The sequence below is a fragment of the Poecilia formosa genome, unplaced genomic scaffold (assembly GCF_000485575.1).
Source record: "Poecilia formosa unplaced genomic scaffold, Poecilia_formosa-5.1.2 Scaffold15, whole genome shotgun sequence".
Lineage (NCBI taxonomy): Eukaryota > Metazoa > Chordata > Actinopteri > Cyprinodontiformes > Poeciliidae > Poecilia > Poecilia formosa.
Genome location: NW_006799954.1, coordinates 1,863,034 through 1,883,616, shown reverse-complemented (window position 1 = coordinate 1,883,616; position 20,583 = coordinate 1,863,034). Strand labels below are relative to the sequence as shown.

Sequence of the window (20,583 nt, the reverse complement as noted above, 5' to 3'; positions counted from 1 at the left end):
CTGAGCTGTTTACATCATATTCCCTGCTTGCAGTATCTTTGAGGAACCTGCAGAATAATCACAACTGCTGAATTCTTAGCTTATTACTGCAGAATTTCAATAATTTTCAGAACAGCTGAGATATTAGGCTACGGTTCGACAAGCTCCTTCGAACAGAGTTTCCAAAAGTAAACCGAAAGTGACCAAAAAAAGAGAGGAGAAAGAAACATTTCGGGAACATTTATTTAGGGTGATGCTGTATTGTAAACCAGCGAGAGGAGATGTGAACATTCAGCAGCTGCTTTGAAGGAGACAGGAATCACAGGGGGCCATAGCGGATCAACACTCAGCCTGTCAGAGTCTCTGTTGCTTATGTAACACCAGCTTTAAAAAAAAAAAAAAAACTCTCTGTTCTCCTCACTAACAACTTGCACCCAGCTGACAAAAAGTTCCTGTTTTTCCAGTTTGGGGTGTACTGTGGACTCCTTTTTACTTTCTTTTTCTTTTTTTCTTTTTTTTGTCTCCAGTTAGCATCCCCACAGGTTTATATGAAATGTGTTCCATCAAATTTGCGGACATGGAACCAAAGCCAGGGGTCTAATTGGGTGTTTTTCAAAGTCAGACACAAAATTATAGCTTCCCCAATAATGTCAGTAATCCTCATAAGCTCCATGGGGCCAGTCGCATTGTGTACTTTTAGGGAGCATCTGAAACAGACACAGATCAATGATGACACCAGCCTTGGTTGGAAACTCATCTGGAAGACAGCAGCAAAACAATTCAGAGAGATCCATTCTGGGTATATGCTGACATTTTCTCTCGCCCTGGGTTTGATTCAGTGGCATCGTCTGAAATAGTTACTGCCTCCTCTGCACGCTCTGACAAATTCAGTGGCCGGAAGGCGGGGAGGGTGATTATTGATTTCTCTTTAAATGAAAGAGTGTCCTTGGGGAGTGTGTGTGTGTTGTTCCTGTGTTGCTGGAACGAGGGGTAAGAAGTTCATATCAGTCTCTTTAATCTCCATAACTTCATTATACAAGCCTTGAAAGAGAGCAGGCATCTAATAAAGGTGATTCAGCGTTCATGAGTCCCTGAGGATGATGGCCACATTTCACCAGCTGCTGTTCTGTCTTAAGGGTCTCGTGTGTTTTTAGCATGAATTACTGTTTATAGTCAGACTGAAGCAAAGTCAAGCAAATGACAGGGACAGTCATAATTTCACTGCTGCAAACTTACCAATTTTTAAAACCATCTCGATTTACTGCATGACGGATATCGTTGCTAGTTTAATTAGCCTAAGTTCTAAACTGTGAAGATATTTTGATCAACCCTAAAACATAAATGGCATTATTTCTGCAAGTTTATTTGCATGGAAGAATGTTTCCAGGAGGTGCTAGCCTGCTAAAGGTTCTTCAAGAGAGGTTCAAAATTTTATTCAGGAACCCAAAACAAAAGCTAAAGAAATGCAGACTTCACTGACCTCGGTTAAGGTCAGTGTTCATAAATTATTAATAACAGAGAGTCAAGGCAAAAATATATCATCCACTGTCAAACAAAAGACATAAATATCAACAAACATCTCGATGATCTTTCAGATATTTATTGAGAAAATATTCCATGTGCTAAAGAGGCAAAGCGGAACCTTCTGGAAGGTTTGTCCTTTTACATCTGATGTGAAACTAAGGCTGCATCTCAGAAAAAGAGCATCATACCTACAGCCAAACAGTGTTTTATGGGGTTGCTTTGCTTCTTCAGGATCTTGAGGATCTACTGAAACTGGTGGAAGCATGAACTCTGGTCTCGACCAGAAAATCCAGAAGGAGGATGTGTCTGTTTCAGACACTCCCTAAAAGTACATCAGTTTGACCATCAGTTTGTGTCCTTAAGTAGAAGGTTGCCTCTGTCAGACTGCCCCAAGGCAGCTGTGGCTACTATATAGTGTGCCACCATCACTGTGTGAATGCGTTTGTGAATTAACTTTATACAGCACTGTGTATGAATGGTAAATACAAGCCATTTACCATTTATCTGCATTTTTCTGACTGGTTTATATATATGCTTCTAGGCTTGGTATGAATAGAACAACTTCAGTATGGCGATGACGTTTCATCTTTCAAAACATATTATTAGCATCCATACATATTGAAGAAGTATCACAAATATTAGCAGCAAATGCTTTAATTTTGAAAGTTTCTTTTAGAAACACCTTTAAGTAGTTTATCCTTCCAGTCCTTTTGCCTTTTGAGTGTGACTGAAGTTGACTTTGAAGGCAGTCGGTGGAGTAGAAATGAGACTTCTTGTTACGAGTTTAATTTTTAAAGCCAGTGGAACAGGCCCGTTTCGCTTGATAAGTGCGATATAAATTCGCAATGACAGAACTTCTGACCTTTTTTGGGAGGCCGAGCTTTTGCATATGTTAATCAAATGTAGAATCAGTGCAGAGAATTGGAATAGGAGCAAGACATTTATTAATTTGTCATTTATTTGAAGTTTATTGACAAAATTGCTTGTGATCAGAGTTGTATTCGCTACTGCAGGTAAAATGTGAAACGCTTAAAACCGTCAAGCAGAGACTCACTTCAAAAACATTCAAGTGTCCCTTTAACCCAAGCTGATTTTGCTTTTCTTGTGTTATCACTAGACTTTAGGTGGAAAGAAGAGTAAAACCATCCCTTGGTGAGTCACACACCAGGAGTGTTAGCCTATCCATTATTTTAACAAGGATGTTGTGGCCAATCTTTTAAATATTGATTTGTCATGCAGTGTACCGGGCCTTTTGCCAGTCTATTAAAGTTCAGGGCCTTCCACGGTAATTCACTCCTCTAAGGAACTGCAGGAGAGAGGATTGAATGGGTCAAAGCAGGTAGTGCTGGCGTTTCGGGGGTTTTGTGGAGGGCTAAATACAAATAGATTTTTATGCTATTTTTTTTAGGTTGTTTCTCGTAATAAAATGCAGAGACCCACTCAAACTTGAGCGAGTTCACCTCTCACACACAAGTGAGTCTTCAAGGAGACACAACATCGACCATTGTCGTCTGCAGACCCAGCTGTTTGCGTCAAGGCAGCGACAAACACAAAGTTTGCTGCCGCTCTAAGAGGAAGTTGCTTCGCCGTCCTTCGAGGCTGAAGGAGAAAGTGATCCAGACTGAAGTCTAGGGGGATCAGTAACACTTGTCCCTCCCTTGTCTGTCCTCTGGGGCCTTTGTCCCCGCAGCCCACGCGGTCAAGCCTATCAGCTGTTTGACGCAGCAGGGTGTGTTTTTAGCTCCTGTGATATGGAGTCAGACAGGCTTGTCAGAAGATCTCGCTTTGTCGTGTTGAACGGGCTCTTACTGACAGGATGGCCTGACCCAGCTGTCAGAGCCAAGTTTTCACAGACCACTTCTGTCTGTCAGAGTCAGACATTACAAAGACAGTGACTGATGTCTGCCGGACTGTCTCTGCTGTGGTAAAACTACAGCTCTTATGTGTAGTCTTAGGCTAACAAACATTTTTGCAGTGATTCACATTTCAAACAAAGATTCACACTCAGACTCGTCTTTCACTCTGTGTTTGTCCTCACCCTCAGAAACGACAAACCTCGTAGGTCAAGCGGGGACGGAAGGATTTTTTTTTTTGTTGTTATTGATTTATTGACTGATGCTGCGTGACAAAGATCAAGAAAAAAATGGCCAGAGTGTCATTTAGAATAATTCTCCTGTAAGCTTAGCTGTAGATTAGAGGTCATGAAGTGGTTATTTGTTGAGGTTTTGACCATTCAATATATTATTTGAGTGCATAACCTCTCAAAAGTGTAATTGTAGCTTAATATGCAGGTTATTATTATTATTTATTTTTTTTTTTACATTTTTACACCACTACTAGATGTGCATTGAAAAGTTATTTAATCACCTGGACTGTAGACAATAAAGTTTCATCAAATGTTGGAAATATTAAGTCAAGAAAATTGTTCAGACAGTTCAGAGAACATATATTCTCCTTGCACAAGGAAAATGATTTACATTTAGAGCTTTCAATGTATTAATTTCAGTGTCATAAGCTAAGTAAATAGCTATGGCAGGACCTCATGTATTTAATTAGAAGAGTGGCGGTCAGTTCCCCAGGTCAGTTCATATTCATCACCAAGCAGAGCCAGCGGCGAGACAAGGAGAAGTGTTCTTTTGAAGTGTGTAACGGGTGATTGATCTGTTTACACTCATAAATCAGTGAGGCAAAGCGCTGCAGTGCACTCCCTCTTCTATATGGAGTTGTGACCTAACAGCCAGCTAGATAAAACTCCCTTGTAGATCTATTTCTCCCACTCCCAAAATCTCCAGAAATGTTGCAAGGGCCACCTTGTCTGACCAACACAAGCCTGACGCTACCTACACACAACGCTACTCAAATGGATCCATGTTCTTGCTTTAGGGGAAGCAGGGCACGACAGAGTGACGAGTGCCATGGGTTGCAACCGACTTCTCAGCCTGTCATAACCAAGTTGTCAGATGTGTGAGGCCGGACAGCCAGGCAGGGTTCTGCTGGCACGTTTGGGATTTGCAGCTATCAGCAGGACAGATCTGCACTGCAGAGGCTGCAGGGGGAGGGAGGAGAACAGACGTAGAAGTGAGGCTGGTTGGGAATTGGCGGGGGGGTGGGAATGGGCTTGAAGGGTGGAGAAGAGCTTAAAAAATAGACTAGCTAGTGGGAAAAAAAACAATCTGAAGATCTTCTAGTGTGCTCCTATGAACAAGTAACAAGTATGCTAAAATAAAGCAAACTGATAAGTAAGGATGTAGGATAAATAGATATCTGCAACACATTTTGCCTGAGGAAACCTGAGGGACCGATGCAAGTTTGCGCAAGTGGAATTCTTTGTTAAGGAAGGAGAAAATGTCCAGCAGGGCTAAAATAAAATTTCCCTGTGCATAGTAAATCTAGAGAAGTTCTGATTTATAGAAACAGCTGAGAATAGATACGTGAAGAGAAGGAAAAACCATACAGAGCTGTCAGAGCAGATCAGTTTGTGTCTTACTTTCAAGCCAAACACACTCAACCTGTCTCCAGGGATTCCACAGCTTCCTGTTATGATTGATTTAAGTGCGTTTGGACACAAAGTGGTTCAGGTACATGGAGCTGTTGAGTTAAAGATCTCTGTTAATACAGCAATGAAAGGTTTTAACCACATTTAGACCTGCTGTACATTCCCAAATGCTCGTTTATGAGCTTAGACAATTTGTTCCCACTAGTATTCCACACATACAGTATCCTTGGTGTCACCTTGATAGGAAATGTGTTTATGCACTGATGAGTTCAAAAGATCACAGTTAACAATTTAGCTGTTACATCATTTTTCAAGCGTTTTATTTACAATTAATTGCTTCAAATGGCATTACCGGCAAAGCCTCCTTTTTTTTTTTTGCTCTGCCAGTCCAGCCATGCAGCTCCATCACACTAATTAGTTCATCCTTACTCCATATTGTTCATCAACAGCACTCACAGTTGGTATGATATGATTAGTCACAGTTGGTGTCAGTGTGAAGTGCATCAGCTTGTGTTTCTGTGATATCAAATAGCAAAAGCATTGAGCAACAATACTGAGTTTTATTACATTTCTCACATTGCAACAACAAAGCAGTGTCTCTCCAGCCCCTCGAGCCTCTTGGTCGTGTCTCTCTTTGTTTTGCAAGGCACTAACTATGTAATAACAGCTGAGAAGCTAATCAGAGGAGCTCCATAAAAGCAATACAAAATGCTAACTTATATTTTGCTTCCCTGTCAGGGTGACTTGAACATCTGGTACAGGATGATCAATATTGTTTTCCTGCCGTTTTTATTGCCACGTCACTGGAAAGGGCCTGCTCGGACCCTGAGCGGGCCTGGGGGCTGATTGGATTGGCTGAAGGTTGCATTTGAGAGATTAAGCCTTGGTGCATTATAGAATGGTAGGCAGGAGCAGCAGGATGTGGGACTGGTTCCCAGGAAAGACAAAAACTGGGCAGCACAGACATGAGATGACCTTCAGAAGAAGACAAAGAGGCTTGGAGCTCAGAATAGAGAAACTTAACTCTCATCCTTTTGCACCACACGTACAGACATCCATATTTCTCTTTCTTCATTTGTCAAGGTTTTACTGATTCATCATGTCACAACAAAAACAGACTGTGATTTTGAATTAGGTGTTACTGGTAGCAAAAATGCTCTTGGTGCTTTCATTCCAGACACACTGATTGGATACAAAATCATTTTATTGTATTTTTTTTGTTTTGTTCTGGCAGCAATACACAAGCAAATTTGAAATACGCTTGCATACATTATGTAGCCTGAGGGTGGGCATGGGGGGAGGGGAGCAGAGAATTAACATTAGAGTTTATAGAGGGAGTTAATTTGTGATGAGATCACCTGGCAAGGTCAGCTGTTCTCAGGAGAATGAGCCGCTTCATTGGGCATGATGGATGACGACTTATGCAGCTCCCTTAAAACATCTCAGCAATGTGCTTAAACAAAAAAAAATAAAAACTCAAGTGCATTTGGTTTCACAGATTAGATTGATGCAGATTTTTTTTTCCTACTTTTGCAACTTTCCAATAAGATTTATATTTGTCAACTGAGATTGCCATTGCAGAAGGTTAATCTTGTGCTTTCCGTAAGTTTTGGATCATTATCTTTTTCAAAGATCCAATCATGAATGATTTTCAGTTTTCAAGCAGATGGCAAATGGTTCTTAATTAAAATATTGCTGTACTTTGAGGGTAGTTCATGATCCAATGCACTCTAATACTTTTGAAAAAAGAGCAGACTCTCAGCATCACAGGTTCTCTACCATACTTAACTGTGGCGATCATGTGTTTATTCATCCTTTGCTTCACATCCACCTGGAGTGTTTAGAATCTGACCAAAGTAAGGGTAATATAAAGTTGGACTAATAATTGTCAATTGATTTATTGTCAGAATAATATGAATAATCAGCTACTATAATAATTATTATCTTAACATCTTAGTTGCATCGAGACATCTAAAAATATGCTGTTTTTATGACAGTTATGCACAAATTCAAAGCAGTTTTTTTTCATTGTTCTGTCCCAAATAACTTCTTCATATGGGGAGGTTCTAATGGTTTTTATGCAGATTTTGCACATCCAACATGTACTTGATTTATAGCATCGAAACAACAATAGCATGTTAAAAACAATACTTTTTCTCACAGAATAAATTTAAAGCTTAAAATAAGCTACTTGTTTTTAAGTGCGAAGTTATCCCAACAACAGATACATTTGCTTTGATGCTTTTTTTTATTGATGTTTTGCAGTGGCTCCAGTGTGTGGCAGCTGCCTCCAACTGGACAAGCAGCTAAAAGCAAAGGCTTAGTTGAATGTCCTGTTCCTTCTGCACAAAATACCATTTTTACGGCATTGCGCTCGTGTAAGTTAGAATCATTCTTATCTCACTGAAGCTTGTTTAAGTGTGTTCGGTATTTCAGTCAGGTGCACACAGCAGAGATGAATCAGCTTATTGTCTCCTGCAGCTCTTCATCACTCTTTAAACCCTATCAGGAACATACTCCATTTTAACGTTTTGGAAGGCGGCCATAGAAGATAAACGGATCTTATTATAAAGCTGCATTGAAACAAAACCGCCGTTGGGTTGCTGTGTGCTGTTTGCTTCTCTGTTGCTGTTGCTGGAGACATATGGTTGACTGATAGTCACAAGACAGTCATCATGAATGTGTTAAAATTCATTTGAATAGAAAGTTTTGATGTGGATAATGTGACACAATTGTGAAGAAAATAAAAGCGAGAGCGTGTTCATAGGGGCTTCCCTGCTATGCAACTCCTGGCCTAATTCCAAGCGACATTTCTTTGCTGAGATGTACCAAAACCTGGATGTGCATGACGAAGCCCTATGCTGTTACAGTTTAGGGTTTATGGAGACGTCTTTGCGTGTCTACTTTCAGGTTGAAGTTGCTTGCACAGTCAGACATGGGCAGTGGATTTGAACATTCCTCTCTGAAGATTTTTTTTTTTATACCATATAATGGTGGATTTTAAATTCCTTTGAAATCCCATTATAGACTCATAAGATACTACTATCCTCCAGGGCTTCAGAGGATACTAGTACTCTTTTGACCACACCATGGTCTCTTTCAACAGTCAGGACTTACTTCAATCTTTATTTTTGTTAATATTTTTAGGAAGACGTGCAGGCTGTCTTTTGGGGTCCATAATTTTCTTTCCATAACTGTTTTTATTTGTATTTTTTTTACTTTGTTTACATTCTTTTCTTTACAAATACTATTCCTCAACTATAGCAGAACTGCTTAAAAGAGGCTCACAGTTGCAGATCTGTAAGCTATTTTAAAGGATAAATGCAATGAAATAATCTAGGTAAGCAGATCTGAAGTAGCAGAGTGTGTGTGTGTGTGTGTGTGTGTGCGTGCGTGCGTGCGTGCGTGCGTGCGTGTGTGTGTGTGTTGGATGATAGACACCAGGATTTATTGAAGACATATGGAGGCTGTTACGTTTTTTGACAGAAAATGGAAAAGTTAAAAGGTGCTGTGTGTGCATGTGTCATTGTTGGCTTGTACAAACACACATGCGCCCCCGCCCCTACCGTATACAGGAGAGGAGGTTTTGGATTAGATATCAGATCTGTCCTCTTTTGTCCTCTGTTTGGCTGATGCCTGTCAGGCTTGATTATCATATTTTTAACTCAGACGTTTGATTACTTTCAAGTTCATATAAACCACGGAAGTAGCTATTCTTATCGGGAAAGACGTAATAGTGAGTGGTGCAGGACACACACAATTAACACCTCTTCTTCTAGTTTGACTGCAAGAATAACTGCAACTATAACCGTTTGTATTAACTTCCTTTTAAAACTCATATTTTCACGTTTTGTCAAGTTTTACCTACAAACTATAAAGCCTTTTATTGTGATTTTTATGTGACATTCCAACATATGGTACTTCGTAATTGTTCAGTACAAGGAAAGTGATGAATTGTTTTCTTTTTATTTTGCTGATAAACATCTGGAAGTTGTGCGATGCATATGTATTCATTGACGTCACGTGAAATAAAATCTGGGCAACTAAATGCCTGCCAACAACCCCTTTATAGTAAATAGAGTCCTGTATGTAATTTGATCTCATTTTATATGTAGCTGTTCATGTGGTCAGATGGGAACACAATTGAACTTTGTGGCACACATTTCAAAATGTGTTAGAAAATGTGCATTTCTTCAGCAGGAATGGGAAACTCATTGAAGATAAGGGTTGCAGCGTTACAAATTGTTGAAAATGTCCACATGATTGTTTAACTTCTTTCTTCTTACGTTTGTCCGTCCACAGGAGAAGACCGGACCAGAGAGAATGTGGTGGGCTCCACAGACGCACAGTCGGCCAGTGCAGCTGGCGGAGAGTCCGGCACCAGCAGGCGGAGGCTACACTGTTGCGTCAGAGTAACAGCCGTGCAGGTGCGGAAGGCCCTGTGGGGGGTCGCCATGGTGATGTGCGTGTGCTCGTCCTGGGCGGGTTCCACCCAGCTGGCCAAGCTGACCTTTAAGCAGTTTGATGCCCCCTTCACGCTCACCTGGTTCGCCACCACCTGGAACTGCCTCTTCTTCCCAGTCTACTACGTCGGCCATTTGTGCAAGAGTCCTGAGAGGCAGACGCCCAGGCAGAGATTGAGGTTGGAAGAATTGCCCTCTGTCAGCAAAAAGAAAAAAAAAAACAACAAAAAAAAACGAGTAAACATAATATCCAAATTTAAAAACTTGTGTGCCAATTTCTGCTTGCCTGAAGCAAAGTTTGAACCCCTACAGCAGGGGTTCCCAAACATTTCCATCCCACTGCCCCAGACTTCACTTCATAGCTGAGTTGACTACAGAGGTTTCATGATTTGACATAGGTATTTTACAGGTTGCATTTATTTTACATTGCCACACTGAAAGACGCGTATTATTTTCCAGATATTTGTAGAAGCAGTCTGTATACGTAGGTGATGGATGATTTTGGTCATGGAGGTGATCGCATCATTTGAATTCACTGAGTTTTGGATGGCTGACCCAGTGCTTTATGGCCAAACTTTGTGTTTTAGCTAACAAACAAGCATTCTGTTCCTGTACAAGAAGTAGCTCAGCTCTGCCGTATATAAACCAGCTTCTTTATCATATTGTAGTCCAACTGGCAATATAATCTGTCATCTCCATATTCCCAGTTGGGTGACTTTAGAGATCAAGATGCTTGTTGAAAAAGGCATTAGCTCTGTACGTCCGACACAGCTTTATGATGTAAATCTTCCTTGTGGGAATGCAACCTCTCAACTGGAGCTGATCTGCTCTGACTGTGAAGTGTTTCATCTGCTTAGGTTTCCTCTCAGACCATTAACAGAAACATGGGCACGACATGTAGGACAAACACAGTTCAAAGCTAGATAAATAATAATAATAATAATAAAAAACAATCTAATCTTTAAATCCAAATTTTGATTAATTGAAATTTGATGAGGTCTCACTCTGCATTGTTTTTAGAAACTACACCTGAAATACGATCACTTACTAGAGAGAAATGTTTTAATTAGATTTGCGCACGTGTTTATCAAGATATCATTGCACAACGTAAGTTGATCAGTTTGTAAAAGAAGATTAAATTAGATGTGTACAATTAGCAAATACGCAGCTAAGCGCTTCTCTACGATACCTGCTGTGGTATAATAAATGCCCCTGTTTTGTCTTTTATCAAGAGCCAATTAGCAATCTTTTAACATGTTGATTGAAGCAGCCTTTGCTGTTTGCAATCCGCTAACACAGAGGTCAAAAATTTGCAAAGAAATTGAAAGTGCAGAAGGCACATTAGGTTGAAAAGAAGCGAACAATGAAAAATGAAGGATTGCAAGAAGCTTAGAGGCCACAGGTGTTTTGAGACTCCACTATTTCTTTTATTATCCCCATGTTCTGACTCTACTTCATCTTCTCTGATTTTATCCTTTTATATGCAGCGCTCTGAGGAAAGTCCAAAAAACGCTGAGCTTAATATTGTCGTTAAAGGTTGTTTTAGATTTCTTTATGGAAATGTGCACAGTGCAATAACTTATTCCTGTGGCATTTCAAATAAATGAACACAATGGATTCGAGCTATTTCCACACAGGATTTGCCCCAGTTCCACGCATACAAGTGAAAGCAATATTTCATGTGTGTGTGCAAAAATATGAATCCATATTAAATTTCTTTCCATAAATCTTGATGTACCAGACATCATTTGATTTGCCGCTTACTCTAAATTGGCAACTCAAGCTTAGAGGCACATTTTTAATATATACATTTCTACCAAAATCCAGAGATTTTGTTTATGCCAGAAATAAGATTTTCCACAGGTATGGATATTTAGAGTCACCACATAAGATTATTTGCCATCTTATAAAACAAACCATGCAGTTGAAGGATGGAGTGTAGACTTTGCCTCAGATGTTGGACCTTCATCCAAACACTTCTGGAGGTGTTTTTATCAAAAACTAAACATGATGATGAAAGTCAGCTTTTTTGTGGTAAGAAACTTCTTCCTCTTATCAAATTCATTTTTATTTGTTTTTAATGATCTGTAGCCCATCCAGCCCAAGTTGTAGCTAAAACTAACATATGTTAACTCCTTAGACAATTATATCTGCGAACTTGAAAACAGAGTTGACTCCTACGAACTGGTACAGCCTCAAACTCTTTGCGATGAAAATCTAGAAAGTAAGACCTGCATTTGTATTTTTCTCCATTTTCGATTGCAGGTCTTTGGCTGCATGTCTCAGCCAGGTTTGAACATCTAGACACTGATTTTTTTTATTTTATTTTTTTTTTCTTCAATTCGTCTTTGCAAAATAACTAAAACTAATTCAGACTGGCGGTAAACATTATTTTAAAAGTCTTGCCAAAGATCCTCATTGGGATTTAAGACTGGGCTTTGACTGGACCACTCAGAATCACAAATATGATTTAATCTAACCCAACTGTAAGGTTTTGGGACACAGTATCTCAAAGTTATTGAGAAATCTCTTTATTTTGAGATTAAATAAAGAATAAAACTAATAATCTTTGATCCTATTCGTGCCCTAAATGTAACGAGAGTCTAAAAAGGAGTCTAAAAAGCTAATTGGATAAAGCAAACAATATGTTTGCTGTAGATGATGTTTATGTAAGTATAATTCTGCTTTTTAAATGACTTAACAACAGTCATTTAAACAGGACCTCACTACGCTGGGGGTTGAGTCACAAAACTCTTCCAATTTATTCACAGTGACAGGAGAAAACGAATTGCTTTGTGGCTTTTGGCAGATCTTATTGTATTTCTAAATGTTTACTTATTTCTCCCTTACACAGTATGATGTGGGACAAAAATCAGTTTGATCAAACTGCTGAGGTGGGAATTGCTATGCACACTCATTGCAGATAAGTTTTTAGGCTACAGTGTGATGAGACCATTTTTTTTTTCATTTGCATAAATCTTAACCTCAGTTCCAAAGTAGTACTACAGTGCTCTACATTTTGCATTTCTACACAGGGAGTGCTGCAGGTTTTTTGGGGACGAGGGCCTGACCCCCAAGGTGTTCTTCACCAAGGTCGCTCCCTTCGGCCTGCTGTGGATCCTCACCAACTACCTGTACCTGCAGGCCCTCAGGAAGATTAACACAACAGATGTTTCAGCGCTTTTCTGCTGTAACAAAGCCTTCGTCTTTCTGCTGTCCTGGATTGTACTCAGAGACCGCTTCATGGGGGTCAGGGTGAGTGTATTTGATGTTTTCTCATGTGAGAAAACAAGAGAAAACATATTTGCATCAGAAGATGACTGAAAAAGGAAGCTGCAGCATTTAATCGTTTTTAAAGTTTTTGTTTTTGTTGTTTTTTTTTAATTGTCGTTAAAGTGACTCTTTGATGTAAGGAGTGACTCACAAAATTCCCCAAAAATCCTTGAGCTATTTTTACATCAGCATCTATGAGTAAATCCATTGTCTCCTGGAATCTACTGAGTCAAGTGATCCTAATCTTTTAATTTAGTGTTTCCTGGTTTTTATCTTGCAAAATAATGTTTTTCACGGATTTGTATTAAGACCAAATCATAATATGTGCAGTCAAAAATAGAGAAAGCAATTGGTTTATCTTACTTATGGTTAGCACAGATAAACATGTTCTTCTAGATTAAATCTTTTTCATGATGCTTAGAGAAGAGACATGGAATTATATTCACAGCATAAAAATTTGCAGCTCCTCTCTTCTCCTTCTTCACATCTTTGTGCTCCAGGCTAACAGAGCTGTGGAAAATATTTTGCCCTTTACAAATTTCTTGAGTTTTATTTGTCACACCTAAGTAGTTAGATTAACAAGCAGATTGTAATAATAAAGGTAACAAGAGTAAATATAAAAAGCAGTTTTTAAATAATTATTTCATTTATAAAGAAAAAAACGATCTCCAAGCCAATATGGCTCTGTGTAAAAAATGTATGTTTTTGGTTCAATTTCATAAGTCTAACTACATCCCGTTTACTGTCTGAATTGTAATTTACTTACTCAAATAGAACTTGTCTGACAACATGGAGTAGAAAGAATGTAGATCTCAAAAAGTAACACATCATGTCTCGATCTAAAAGAACAATCAAGAACAAAGTTATTTGTCATATTTGTCAGTATGAAAAGGTTTACAAAGCCATTTCTAAGGCTCTGGGACTGCAGCAAACAACAGTGAGAGCTACTATTCACAAATGCAGAATTCATGGAGCCATAATAAAACATGTTTCAGGAACAGCCGATCTAGTAAAATTATTCAAAGAGCGCATCAATGACTCATACAGGAGGTCGCAGTTATAACCCAGACAACTTCTAAATAATTGCAAGCCTCACCTGTTACACTTGAGGTCATCATCCAAGTCAACACTTAGAAAGAAGCCATTGCTGCCCAAAACGAACAGGAAAGCCCTTCTCATAGTTGCCAAACGTTAATTAATGGAACCACAAATTCATTCCAGAATATTCTGAAGGAAAGTGTCAAACCATCAGTTCAGGATCTTAAGATTAAAACAAGCACAAAGTTTGGACTTGAATCTAATTAAGATATTGTAGCATGACGTCGATTATTCACTTCTTTCTTGAAAACGTTCCGGTGGGGCTGAATTAAAGTGATTCTGCAAAGAAGAGAGCCCCAACATTCACTTCACAGTGATGTACACCAACCATTGCTAGAAAACCCTTGATGGCAGTAGCTGCTGCCATGGGTGGCACAAATAGTTTTTAGCTTTAGAAGAGCAATTACATTTTGATATAGGATACAGGACCATCTAACCCTAACCTTTTTTTTCCTCCCTTTCTGAAATAATTAAAAAATAGCTTTGTGTATTTAATCAGGTTATCTTTGTCTGATGATAAAATTAGTGTTAATGGAAACACTTATGAAAGCAGAAGAAATCTGTAAAACACATATTCCACTATATATTCATGTTCAGTTGTGAGAAAGCTAGTTTAGCCTTGCGATGCGTTTGTTTCATTTACATCACAAGTAAAGGCACTAGAGGACAACCGGATGACCTTCAGTGGACAATCAGCTTCTATTTGTCCCTCTCTGAGCTTTTGTACAATATAAATGGGAACACATTTTATCTTAGCTCTAATTGGAGGCAAAATTAAGATTTTGCCTCCAATGAAGCAAATAACTCTTAAGGCTCTTACTTGGCTGTATGAGTTAAATAAACAGTACTGGAGAGTAGAATGACAGCATGTTCAGTTCACCAATGATCCTGTCTAATTTAATCATGTCTTGCCTGGACAAGAAGAGACAAACAGAAAAGTAAGGGTTGAAGAGTGAAGCGTGTCCTTCTCTTTTCCCACTGCATGCTCCTAAACCGCTCACCTCTGCAGACCTTATGCACCCTGCAGAAAGGATTGCCCTTATTTCAATTTTTTCCAAACCCTGACAAACCACCCTATCATTCCCTCATGCGTTCCCCTACTCCCTACTGCCATTATTTGTAATGAAAAGCATCAGTAAGGCAACAGTAAGAATGCTGCTTGACTGCCTCTTGTACGTCCTCTCGCTCTGTTGCTTGGCGGTGGAGACTGCAGTGTGTGGAAAGTCTGCGGCAATGCGGGGGATCTACAATGGGTTTGTCACAGAAGAAAGAGAACGATGGAGTGTGCTAAAATGGCCTTGTTTAACAGATGTTAGCAATATGTCGGTGTTATTGTGTCCCTAAAGATATGATAGTAGTCTGTTACCTTCATTTGTGGTAGCAGTGGAGTCACATGTCAGTGTTGTTGCAATATGAAAGATTCATGGGGACCTTTTATGTGAGTTGTGTTTGGGTTTATGTCTTGGAAGGCCGATTTTGTTCATTGTTCACTTACACAGTAACTTGCAAAAGTATTCATAGGAAGTGTTAAGAAATTCACACGAAAGCGGAAATTGAAATGCACGAGTGTATACTTGTGCATGCACCTTACTGTTCTGACCCACACTGATGAAAGATGCCTTAACACTCCAAGGCATTTTGTGCAACATTAGATTGTACTAATAATGTTGAGATTGCTCGAATGCAATCATTGTGCTGTGAGACATTTTTTATTTTTTTTAAATGGACTTTCTCCTCAAATTTATTAGTTCTTTCCTGTGAGGGTAATACCTATGTTTCCCTTTTTGACGAAGTACAGATCTCAGACCTCGAAGAAATACTCTCTTCCAGACCGTAGTATTCGGATCCGGCATGTTATGAATTCCCTGTCCTCTGAGGAATTAAACAAAACCTCTTGAAAGAATAACAGAATCATTTTTTCCCCCAACAGTTATCTAATGTAGATATGATAAAAACACTTTCTTCTGTGTGGGTTAGAGCTTAGTCACGCTGATGAACAGATGGTAGGAAAATAGATTTTCCTACCAGAGGAATAAGTAAACATTCAAGGAACTTCTGCCCCGAGAGACCTGAATCAACCTGGAACAAAAAGCCCAAGCTGGTTCTGAGAAAATAAGCAGCCTCCAAGAAGCCTGGAGAGTCTCTCCATCTTGTCTGATGATGAGGCTGTCTTTTGGCACCCAACCTCACTTTATTAGGATCCTCTCGTGAATTCTTCCAAACTTTTCTTCGGAGACCTGACAGGTGTATAGAAGTCCAAACTATGCACAACTTCTTTGTGTCTATATGTAAACGTTTCAGGTTCACTCCTGGGGCCCTTTCAGTTTAATATCTACTTGCTCTCGCTAGCTCAGATTATAGCAAGTGATAATATTAGTTACCTTAGCTAAACTACAGTGTCAACAGATGGGATTTGAACCCAGGACCTTCTTCCTGTAAGGCAACAATGGTGACAACTGTGCCTCCATACAGCTCCAGGCATTCTACACTTTTAAAACTTTATTTCTAACTTAATTAGGACAAAATACTTTTCCTTTCACTTTGCAATTTTGGTCTAACTTGTGCTGGTCTGTCAGATAAACACCCATATCCAATACTGTTTGTGCCAGTAAAGGTAAAGTCTTGCTTGCTTTTTTGTTGTTGTTTTTTTGCGCTTCTGACGAAACACTTGTGCTGAAACATCTTTCATAGTTGCTGATCCGGCAGGCAAACTGGCGTTTACTAAAATGAAACGTACTGCTGTGACTGACAGGCAGCCTGCAGTGCGGGAAGAGCAATTTTGCCAAAAGAGAAAAAAAAAAAAGTGGCTCGGGGCTACGGCCAAGCAAAAACACACTCTTCATTTATCTTCCTGACACCTTCTTAACGCAAGAGCTAATCCACTCAGCTGGGCTCCACCGTGTGCCCAGCTCCGACTCCTGCTTTTTGTTCAGCTCCAGGATGAAAACAAAACATGTGACAGACACAAATGAGTGATGCTTATTTGGGTACATCCAGGCCGACTGTGAGCGGGATGAAACAGATGATCTGGTGTCATTCTTGGAGGCATGTTAATCATAAAGGCAGGGAGTGGGAGAAGTGTAGTGGGGGACTGCCTGATCGTGGCGGCGTGTTTGGTTTGTAATCACTCTGGCAGTGCAGTGGAAATCAATGTCAGCGCTGTAGAAGCTGCTGCTTGTGTACTTGAAAGCTCTCGCACTGCGAACCCAAGAATCTGAGAAGCGTGACTGTTAGGATTTAGAAGAACGTGAGTCAAAAATCAGATACTTTCTGCAAACAAACCGCAACTCAGGCCTTATTAGATATTTTTTTTTTGCATACCCTTGTGGGGGCATTCTCTCAAAGATAAAGAGCAGGTGAAACCTTCTGGGGCCCCAAACTGCAGTAAAAGATTCATTATCATAATTACTAAACTAGATAACGTGTCGCCCATCCGTAACTCACTGCTGCTCTGTCTCTCCACAGATAGTAGCAGCTATCTTGGCCATAGCAGGCATCGTCATGATGACCTACGCTGATGGGTTTCACAGCCACTCAGTCATCGGCATCACTCTGGTCGTGGCATCTGCTTCAATGTCAGCGCTCTACAAGGTAGACTCTGTTTTCATTCAATCAAAGCACAGATTCACCGAGTCGAAAGGCTTTTATTGATATATTTGGCCTCAACGGAGCAAACATTCAAAACGGCTTTGCATATTTCATCTGGCTTATTTATGAAATCCTCCTTAGGTGGCAGAAGAGAGGAAAAGATTATAGTGTAAAAGCCTCATGATAAATTCAGTCTTTATTGCAGTAACAACATCTCACACAGAAATCTAGCAAAATCCAAATGTAGTTCATTCATTTAGAGGGAGGAAAGAAATCCATGTTATTAATAGCTTTTAATAAAAGCAACACTGGCACAACTATTGATACCCGTGATGACAAAGCCTAAAAAATGAACAGAACTGAAGAACTGTTTCTAATCTTGCCCTGCTTTTATAATTCAATGAGAGCTTGGGTACCTGTAATTAGTCTTGACTCTTTCCTTGGGGTATAAATATTACATGACACAGAGACCCACCGGCCACAAGGCCAGATTAGGACCTCAATGTATTTTTAACCACACACAGTGAGTCAGATGGTAAAAGAGGTACAGAGCAATAGCGTAGGTCACCTAGTCTCCAAAATAACAGTTGGACTCTAAACCAACTGGTTATTTAGGAGTCACAACAGAAAAAAAAATTGAATAAATACAAATATTTTCACACATTCAAACTTTTAATCTTTTAACTTGAACTTCGAGCTTTGATTAGATGAGACTAAGATTGAGCCATGAACAAAATGACACATGATGCCCAATGCTAAGCATGGTGGAGGATGCTTAATACTCTCGGCATGTTTTTTTCTCTTTTACTCTCACTAACACCTTGGTGCGGTGCAAGAATACCATAACAGCTTAAAGAAAAACTGAAAGACCCTACCTCCTTGGATTTTTCAGTGGAATGTTGAGTCTAAATATATCACTGAATCAACAATCAACACAGTATAAAAGGAGCCTTCTTGCATGACCATCTCAGTTTGCAGATGTTAATCCTATAAAATCTGTGTGGGTGGTGATCTGTAGAGAAATGACAATGTACAGAGATTATGTGAAGAGGAAAGGGCAAAGTGAGATCATTCCACTGCAATAAAATGTGAATTTCTGTGAGAGCCAGCAGACAGAGGTTTGTGATATATTTGATGAGGATTGCTGGCTTCAGGCTGAAGATCTGATCTAAGGGGACAGAAAGCCACATTTTGAGTTTCTTCTCTCCCACCCTGCTGTCTTTGTTGCCTAATGTGATACAAAGCAGCAGACATAACATGGCAGGTAGTTGGCAGGCAAACCCTCTGTAACACCCTTCAGCTCTATAAAGTGGGAGAGTTTTTTTGTTTTTTTTTCAAACACATTTCCCCTCTCATGTATCCTCAGGTACTCTTCAAGATGGTCCTGGGTAGTGCCAAATTTGGAGAGGCTGCACTCTTCCTGAGCATTGTCGGAAGCGCCAACTTTGTTTTCATCAGCTTTGTGCCAGTAATCCTGTATTTTACTCATGTGGAGTACACTGGCTCACCTGCAGATATCCCCTGGGCCTACCTCTGCGGAGTAGCAGCCTTGCTTTTTGGTAACAAGACAAATATGAGATTTTCATGCAAAACTAAGAGTTCTCCTTCACATTCTCAATGCGGAACGTATTTGTAAGATGTTTTCTCCCAACAGCTTTCAACATCCTAGTGAACTTCGGCATTGCGATAACATACCCAACATTAATTTCCCTCGGCATTGTCCTAAGTGTCCCTGTGAATGCCAGTAAGTGCCTCAACCTTTCATCCAGTCGTGAATCTTCAGATTTGATTACATTTTAAAATGTTGTGCGTTTGGAGTTCATAAATATACTCTTAATGCCAGTTTAAGTGCCAGTGATATGTTTATATACATGTGTAGCTGTTAATTAACATTTACTGATTTTATTGACGCACTTGTACCACACCTTCCACTAAAGAAACATTAAAACAGGTGATGAAAGAGTCCGCTTAGTGGACCAATCACTACAGTAATATGTGTCAATGCGGTGTCCTCGTCTATGGTGTAGTCCTCTGTAGACATTAACATTTTGAGGGGGAAAAAAACCAAACAGCAGAAATTTGTGGAAGTTGATGCAAATACATGCTTACAGTCCTGCATTAACACATTCTTGTTTGATTTCCCAGTGGTTGACCTCTACACCTGTGACATCAATTTCAACACGGTGCGCCTGATTGCTGTGTTCATCATCTGCCTGGGATTCCTCATGCTGCTGCTGCCAGAGGACTGGGACCAGTGTATCATCCGGCTCACTACAAAGCTGCGTAAACGGGACGAACCGGCAGAAGTTGCCGGGGAGACGGGCGCCAACGCAAGCCTCAACTGGAGAGGGAGAGGCAGGAGCTCCCTGTCAACATACGCACGTTGACTCCATTATAACTAAACGGGGAACATTAACACATCTGATCTGGCTAGTGGCCTACATTGTGTTTCGCGAAGCTACCATAGGTTTGGACTGTGCTGTGATCAGACAATTCAACAAAGGGAGAGAGATACCAGAGCCTCAGAATCCATAGGAATTAAACAAATTCTCAGCTTTGTTTTTTTTTGTTTGTTTTTTTTAACTTAAAAACGGTATCAACTATGACTAAAGTCTCACTGTTGCGGAACCTTTAAATTCTTCTAATTATTCATCATATCCTTAAAAAAGACTTGCCAGCTTGCCTGATCAATTCCAGTAACGAACGAAAGAAAGAAAGAAAGAAAGAAAGAAAGAAAGAAAGAAAGAAAGAAAGAAAGAAAGAAAGATAGAAAGAAAGAAACATGACAGGTTCGCATTGACTCACATTTTGATCCAAAGAAAAATGCCTGAGAACAAAAGAAATCCCTTCCTGCCTTTTGTGTACTGTACATAGCTATATTTCACACCTTGGAAAGCCCGGGGAGTTGTGGACCTAATAGGCTCATTTGGTGTGAGGAGATCTGTCTTATCATCTGAGGATCAATTGGCGCTAAAAACACATCCTTTCAAAACGCCTTTCTTTTGGATTAGCACAGAAGAGCTACTTTTAAACTCCATCCTGTGGGTCTGGGCTTTCATGGGGTTAATCTTCCACAATCATTGCTCACATGCCGATATGGCCAACATGAAAGTGTCTTGGAAAAAAAATCGAAATTTTTTCCACATTTTGCCAAATTACAAC

The 20,583-nt window shown here is 39.8% G+C and overlaps 1 protein-coding gene across 4 annotated transcripts in view; it reads left to right on the top strand.

The window, feature by feature from the left end:
* slc35f3b (solute carrier family 35 member F3b) overlaps positions 1-20,122 on the top strand; it is a 48,378-nt gene extending 28,256 nt beyond the window's left edge. For all 4 annotated transcript variants that reach the window (XM_007546182.2, XM_016668475.1, XM_016668474.1 and 1 more), the window contains 6 exons: positions 9,302-9,641; positions 12,498-12,717; positions 17,299-17,424; positions 18,788-18,980; positions 19,076-19,165; positions 19,567-20,122. In XM_007546182.2, the coding sequence (XP_007546244.1) occupies positions 9,302-9,641; positions 12,498-12,717; positions 17,299-17,424; positions 18,788-18,980; positions 19,076-19,165; positions 19,567-19,808 (1,211 nt within the window). In that variant the 3' untranslated portion in view covers positions 19,809-20,122. The remainder of the gene's footprint in view (positions 1-9,301; positions 9,642-12,497; positions 12,718-17,298; positions 17,425-18,787; positions 18,981-19,075; positions 19,166-19,566) is intronic.
* The last annotated feature ends 461 nt before the right edge of the window (positions 20,123-20,583 follow it).